This window comes from Acanthisitta chloris, unplaced genomic scaffold, assembly GCF_000695815.1.
Source record: "Acanthisitta chloris isolate BGI_N310 unplaced genomic scaffold, ASM69581v1 scaffold24841, whole genome shotgun sequence".
In the NCBI taxonomy this organism is placed as follows: Eukaryota; Metazoa; Chordata; class Aves; order Passeriformes; family Acanthisittidae; genus Acanthisitta; species Acanthisitta chloris.
The window spans coordinates 3,976-11,794 of record NW_008655766.1 but is presented as its reverse complement, the minus strand read 5'-3'; the positions used below and the strand labels follow the sequence as shown (position 1 = coordinate 11,794).

General features: G+C 45.3%; 1 protein-coding gene across 1 annotated transcript; it reads right to left on the bottom strand.

Annotated features, from left to right (window-relative positions):
* Positions 1-203: 203 nt before the first annotated feature.
* On the bottom strand, positions 204-7,256 carry LOC103811110 (LIM/homeobox protein Lhx2; the record flags this gene model as incomplete). Its single annotated transcript, XM_009084061.1, has 2 exons — positions 204-996; positions 7,051-7,256. Coding segments are annotated over 2 exons (494 nt in total), but the record flags the coding sequence as incomplete, so codon positions are not given.
* Between the last annotated feature and the right edge of the window lie 563 nt (positions 7,257-7,819).

Below are 7,819 nucleotides of genomic sequence, written 5' to 3'. Positions count from 1 at the left end.
CATGAAGGTACCTAGACAGTTGCACAAGCTGAATTTCTTACCCACATGTGCTTCAGGAACAGGAGGGATGTGTACATCATTTTTAGGGTTTTTCCTAGGCAGATACTGTTTGAAGTGCAGTTTTCTAACCCTTGTAAACCCAGTCAGCCTATCCTGATGGTGACACTAATGTTAAATGTAACTGCAGCCATTACCAAGTAGTTTCCATAAGTGGTTTTATTACTGGTTAGATTTTACAAATTCTGGTATTCGAACAGACTTGACCTTAAAATTCTAAAACAACAAAGCAACCAATGAAAGGCTTAGGACTATTCAAAGTAACAAACTCTTTAACATTTTTGCCCTGGTCATAAATATACAGAGAGAAAAAGAGAGAAGTGGACATGGAATCCAAAGAATGTAGATAAAACAGTGTATAAGGCACATGGCAGTCTTTGAAAATACAGAAGCTTTAGCCAACTTAAATTAATTGCTGTTTCCCTTGCTCAGTCCACAAAACTGTACAGTTACACAAATGTTGTGTTGCAATAGATCTTCCAAGTTATTCTTCAGTCCGTACTCCGCAATACCAGAACACTACGTTTCCTTCTGTTTTTTAGGAGAGATCCTAATTGTGGTTAGTCAGTTGCTCAAAGCCTCTATTAAAATACACTTGGAATTTCAGCTAAGAATAATTTCTTTTTTAAAGAAATTATTAAGAAAGAGTCATCAGAAAAGGTTTGTAAGAGTTGTCTGTGAAGGACTTCGAGATTCGTGAACCTCAAGACTTCCGGGCACTGATGTCAAGACAGATGTCACAGTAGGCATAGTAGGATTAGTCAAGTCCGTTAGAGTAGTGGGAGTGCTGGATGGACTCATGGAGGCATTGGATATTTCTGAGGCAGGACCTGAGGGGGTCCCTGCTTGGAGTGTTGAGTCTGAAGTCTTATCCACCCCTGTGTTTTCTTGACGTAAGAGGTTCCGTCTGAATTTGGCTCGAGCATTTTGAAACCAAACCTGAAATAGTTCAATATGACAGGGTAGCATTTAAAGAGCTGCAGTGGGTAAAAAAGCAAAAGCACATTCACAAATTCATCAATGCTGGAATTGGAGAAGATGTTTTCCCTGGTAACGTGGTAGGAGTGTAGCCCTAGCCACGAGAAGTGGCCTCTGCCTGCAAACTTTGCTGCTTTCCTCTCCTGCAATGCCTATGAACAGCCTGCCCAGGACAGTGGAGGGGGAACTCTGCCAGCTGTGGAAAAGGATGCTTAGAAACTCTGCAGCCTGCGGGAATCCTCGGCTGCCCTCAGCCCCTGTAGCCCTGGTCTGGATGAAACAGACATCAAGCACCTGAGGAAGATACAATCCTAAGTTTTGGCCCCCTCGTGTCTCCAGTGCTTCTCCCACCGTAAGCTCCAGTGCCAGCCCTGCCTGCCCCATGAGCCTGCCCAGGAGCTCCTCACGTCCTGGTGTCTGCGCTGCTCTCCCTGGCTAGAGGCAATGTCCCTCCTCCTTACTCTTCTCTTTCTCTTCTCTTTCAAAGGCTGCAGCTCCTTCACCTATGCCAGTTTCCTTTTGCAAACGTTTTCAGTACTGGAGTTGGGACGAGAAGTTTGAATGGTATTAAAGACCCACATTGCATCAACAATTGTCATTTCAGTAGGAATTATATCCATGTACAGAATTTTTTCCGAGGTTCCTCCTTCTCTGATTATTATCTGAGTGCAGCACAAAAACTACAACTTCATCTCTCTCAGTTAGTTCCAGTGTTTAGGTCCAATAAAGCTTTCCACTGCCTGCAGGATTTGTTGAAGATAAAATATTTTTCTGACCTTTTTGAAAACAGACGAAGTGAAACATACTTGTGAGACGCTGCAGCTCGTCGGCTGCACTTACAGCTGGTCAGTGTGCTCAGCTGCTCCTCTCACTGGGTTTCTTCTACCTAGGGATGCTCCTGCTGCAAATCCCCCCTATGAGCACCCTTATTTCTTCTCTGGAAAGCTTTCTCCCCCAGCCAAGGCACACACCCTCTCTCTCACACTCTCTCCAGGGAATGCCGGGAGGAAATCATCCTCCGGCGCAAGTTCGTGGGCCCTGCAGAAATCACATCCCTACAGGTCCTTGTTTCTGAAAGCTCAGTGTTCTAAAACAGCTTGTGCTGGCATTCCCTTTGTTAAAACACTTCACTTAAAGGCTGTTTATCAGTTTCCTATAGGACAAGAAAACAAAAAGTCTTCTAACCTAGCGCAGGTCAAAACATTCTCATGATCTTGTAACACTGTCTGTGATAGCAGCAAACCTGCTGAAGGCCAGAGATGGGGCCAAAATGAGGCAAGGCCAAAAGTGGTATTTCTGCCTGACACACTCACAACCAGAGACTCTCCCGGGTCTGCTCAGAGCCCCTTGAGTGCAGAGGACACGAATTAAGCCAATCAGATCGTCCTGGTCACAAAAGCCACAGAGACTAAAGCACCAACTAGTTGGGAATAGTAAAAACCAGAAACTGGCATATTTACAGGATGAGATAATTTATGTTTGTTCCACCAAGTAGTTTGGGTTTGATTTCTTTCAAGTACCTTCTGGTGCTGTAGAAGGGCTGGCAGCTGTGCAGGTAACATGGGAGTTTTGTCACTGTTGCTGTGTGTGTATGTAGCTGCCTAATAATTACACCAGAACAGACAAACCACTAGTCCAGTTGCATCTACACCTACTCCTGCATAATTCCACACTTATGCTCATTAAAAATACAAGTATTTATATATGCAGTAGTCCCAGATATGAGCAACATTTCCATTCCTATTCCAAAGCAATTTGGCTGTTTAAAGCCGTAAAACTGTCGAAGGCACCAGAACTACTTTGTGTATTTACACTGTTCCCAAATGTCCAACTGCTCCTTAACCTTAACAGGGAGAGAGGCTCCATGGCATTTTTTCTGTTTGTGATTTGGAACATGTAGTCTGTCAAATAATTATTGGTGTTTATGAATTCCCCTTTATCTTCCATCCAGTACAAACCCCAAGCTCAGCTGCCCCCACCAGTGAACACTCACACTGCTCTCAGGAGCTGCACATGGAACATGGGCCATTGTCTCTTCAATAGTGGCACTTTGTGTTGGACAGAGAAAATGCCACATCATCTTGCAATTATTATTCAAAAACAGAGATTATATGATTACTTTCACTTCCTTTCTCACTGAGATATTGTCGAGGTTATTCAGGGAATAGTTATAAGGCTCTAATAATAATAATAATGACTTGTATTGTTACTGAAAATACATCTAAATACTTGTTCATCTGAATCCTGAAAACACCTTGGCTTGTGATAGCATTGTTATCACCACAGTGACACTCAGACATGTGCTGAAGGTGTGACAATATCCAGCAATGACTTTGTGTTAGGGAGCAGTGAGTGACTGTGCCCTGAGCGGTGGGGCTGCCCCCTTGGTGCTCTGTGCCCTCCCTCACCCCTGGTGCCCCGTGCCCTCCCTCACCCCCTGGTGCCTGTGCCCTCCCTCAGGGCTGGGCATGGCAGTGCCCACGCCGATGGCAGCAGCGCTGGGTGCTCAGCCCTGCACCTGGAAGGGCATTACAGTCGTGTACAGCAATAATAACCCCACACACAGAGCTGAGGGAATCCTTCCAGAAGGACTTCTCTCACATCAATTACACAATTAGGAGTCTGGTCTTCAGGGCTGAGCAACAAACAAAATCAGTGGGAAGCATTTAGTGGGTTTCTGTCCGACTGTATCAGCACAAGGCTGAGCTGTTTCAAATCAAAGGGGATAACACGGACCAAAACTCCCACTGAAAAGTAAAAGCAGCTGCAGCTCCCACCCCTGATGCTGCACAGCATCAGCAGTTGAGGGCTGGACACTGCAGCATCGGCAGGATCACGTTTACTGAGGCTGTGCATTCCTTTGTCTCTGCCAAGTCAAACAGGAATAAAATAACATCCCCATATGATAGGGAAGTATGGAAAATAATCACACTGAGTGTTGTAAAGGATTTGGGTACTGTGGTGAACGAGATCATCCCCTCCATCAACACCTCCATCACTACATCTGTTGTATATTGGTTGTATAGTGTATGTACTAGTTGTATTAACTTCTGCTATAGACAAATATTTAAATACAATTCTGCTCATTCACACAACTACCTGGAGACATTGAGGTTCTCTGAATTTCACTAACCAGTAAGTGGAGAAACAAAATGCAAAGGAGATATATATACCTCCTCAGGGCTATCCAGTTCCACCTTCCCTTTCTGAACTCACAAAAAGATCAGTTTCCCAAAGAGCAGCATTTCTGCCAGCTGTTAGCTCACAATTAGCTGGTGGCTTTAATTGGGAATGATAGCTTCCGCTAAAGGGCTCGTGCTCCCCAGCTGTACTGCGAGAGGTATATGAATCAAATTGCAAATAGAAACCTAAATTGGAAGGAAACTAAATAAAAATTGGTGTTAAACACATGAACAGGCTTGCTGTGATTCTAGTGTGGCTGCTCATGGAGACAGACCCTGAAGGAAATGCCCTGAGGAGCAGCGTGGTGCACTTCCAGGCCGTCCCACTGCTGGATGTGTGCAGCTGCTGATGGATTGTTTACACAGCAAAGACACAAGTCAGGGACTCCAAATCTGGTGTCACAGATCATGAAGAATATGCACAAATTCTCTGCTCATCTGCAAAGTACCTCACTGCATGTCATGTGGGGCTGTCCCTGCTGTAAGGGCACTATAACTGCTCCCTAAACCACCAGGAGCTCTGCTCTGCGTGTTTGGGAAGAGCTCTGGTTTCACAACAGGAGGATCTGTTTCTCCCAGTCTGCTCTCCTTCATTTTCCATTAAAATGTACTCTGCTAAAGGTATCCAAAGAGCCAGGATCCTTCATCAGCTGAACCGAGGCCTGAGCACACAGGAAATCCAACAGCTCTTGAGTACCTCATGGCAACCCAGGGAGTGTGGAACAGTTCCTGCCACTGCCAGGTGTGCAGTGCACCTGGGAGTCTGTGGGCATGGGACAGAGCAATGCTAGTGATGCTTGTTCAGAACCAACAGTGCCAGTGAACCCTTTGTGTCCAGTTCCTGGAATGGCAGCCTTGCTGGCTCAGAAGAATTAAGTGACACTGTCTCAGTAACCAACACCACGAGGAGTTTTCCCCAGCAAAGAGCAACCCTGAAACTCATAGAGGTGAACTTCAGTGTTTGAAAAATTGCCTCTCACGGGCAGAGATAAACCAACTGGGCACAATGGTTCTAACACATAGAAAACACAAGTTTGTTTTTTCATGGCCCAGATTAATTTTCAAACCAAACATCCATGAGTGGGGAGTGCTCAGAACAGGCAGGAAAACTCAAGTGATACCAGACAAAGTATCACTCCAAGCCATTTTCTGGCATTGCCTCCAACAGCAACATCCTTAGGGTGCAATCCTCACCACCAACTACTGCCTTCCAGCACTCTGCAGCTAAAGGAGCCCAGGCATAAAGGAGCATTTAACTGTGAAAGTAAAATAAATTAAACACTAAATGCCAAAATGATAACAAACGTTTGACAGAACTGTAAGAGTCTGCTACAAAAAAAAAAAAAAGAAGAACCACAAAGCACCTTAAATCTGCAAACTGTGATGTGTAAGAGGGAAACAAGCAATGAAGAAACTGCAAGAGGAACTGAAGTGTAATGGAGTGGAGTCCAATTTTGGAGACAAGGAAATACATTCTGAAAAGGAAGAAACAGAGACAATAACTTGGAATAAAGATGGAAGGAAAGACACATTAGATGAAAAGAGAAGAGAGAGAGAAGTCAAAGTTGTTGTGGAGTGAGGAGAGAGAACAGAAAGATGATCAAGAGAAAGGCACTTTGTAGACACTGATCTTGTGTCTCAATGCACTGTGTGAAACTCCTCAGGTAATTCAGGTGCGAGTGCACAGAACTGAGATTACTGAAGTGCCTAAATTCTGAGGGTAAAATAAAGGAGAAGGGTCAAACCAAGGACAGACAAATGCAGTAAATTATTTCTCCCAGATGTGTGGATAAAGGGCAGCTGCTCTGAGACAATCCATCAGGCGCTGGATGTGCGCTCGCTCTGCCGGAGGAGTCTGCCTCCGCCGCCTGAGGATGTCACCAGGAGAAGCAATTACGTATGGTTTGTCATTAGTCCTTTGACTGGGAAGCCTGCAAAACCTCTACTCCTTCTTCTGCTGGGTGGTAAACTGTCAGCTCCAGAATGTCCCCAGTGAATCCAGCTTTGCTCACCTGCCCATGCCGCTGTCCCTCGAGGTGCCTCTCAGCCCTACCTGGCTCTGCTCACACTTCCTTTTGCTACAGTTAAGATGCATTTAAAACTTTCAGCAGTAGATCCTGGAATGCCATGGCTCCTGTATGCCCACATTTATCTCCAGTATAGTTATTTGGATAAATGCCCATTAAAACTGACTTCTTGAATCAGAGCTATAAATCAAACTGGAGCTGCATCAGCTAATATTGTCCCCTTTGCTTCCCACAGTGGCTCACGTGGAGTGTGTGCCCATGAAGTGAGAAAACTCAGCTTGTAGAGAAGCACTTTTAAAATTCAATCTCCTTTCATTTTCAGTTACTAAACTGTGCACAAAAAAATAAATCTTTGAAAAATTAAATGTATGTCCTGTTCAGTTATGAAAGAAAAGTTATCCTTCCTGTCCCAGCAAAATAAATCCAAGCTGTTGATTAATTTCTTACAAAGGTAAACAGTGATTTCTAACCTAAGAGCTCTCTATTTACAGCAAACACACTGACTAACATAAGCCACATTTTCTTACTGCAGACTGGAAGCTGAAACATGCAGCAGAATGAAGTAACTCAGGGAAACAAGCAGGGCCCCAAACCTTCAGAGCTCTCACTGGAAACTGAAACCCAAGTGATTTGCTTTAGGGAAACTGCAGAGAAATAGCTTTTCTCATCCTTCCTAGGATTTAACTGCAGTCTCACAGAAGGTAGGAACAATTGAGAAAAGCTTGGAAATCAGAACACTCCATGGCATTTTAAATATAAAAGTGATACTCTGATTACTTTTCAAGACAAAAGGCTGCTCTTCTTACCTGAAGAACTCTTTTGGTGAGGCCTGTTTTCTGAGCTAGCTGTTTCAAGTCCTTGGCATCAGGATTGTGGTTGATAGCAAAGTATGACTTCATTGTCCGCAGCTGGTGGTGCTTGAAGGACGTCCTCATGCGCTTGGTTTTTTGATTGCTGGGGTATTGCTGGTCTCTGTCCAGGTGGTCACCATCATTCTCATTGCAACTCAGAGCTTAAGGCAACAAGAGGAAAAGGTGTGTAAATCTCCTGCTCCACAACCAACATGGTTTGCAGCTCATGAGTGCAGCAATTAAAAGGACACACCGTGGCCTGTACTGCCACAAACACCACCTGCTTCCCTCCATTTCGTGGACTCTTGGAACAGTTTAGGTCAGAAAAGCTCTCTGAGGTCACCGTGTCTAACTGCTCCCCCAGCACTGCCAAGGCCACCACTAACCATGTCCCCACAGGCCACACCAACACAGCTTTGAAATCCCCCCACTGCCCTGGACAGCTGTGCCAGGGCTGGACAGCCCTTTTGGGGAAGGGATTGTCCCTGATATCTAACCTGAAGCTGCCTGGGCACAACTTGAGGCCATTTCCTCTTGTCGTGTTCCCTGGGAGCAGAGCCTGACCCCACCTGGCTGCACCTCTGTCGGGGAGTTGTGGGCAGTGAGAAGGTTCCCCTGAGCCTCCTTTTCTCCAGGCTGAGCCCCCACAGCTCCCTCAGTTGTTCCTGGTGCTCCAGTCCCTTCCCAGCTCCGTTCTCTTCTCTGGACATGCTCCAGCCCCTCA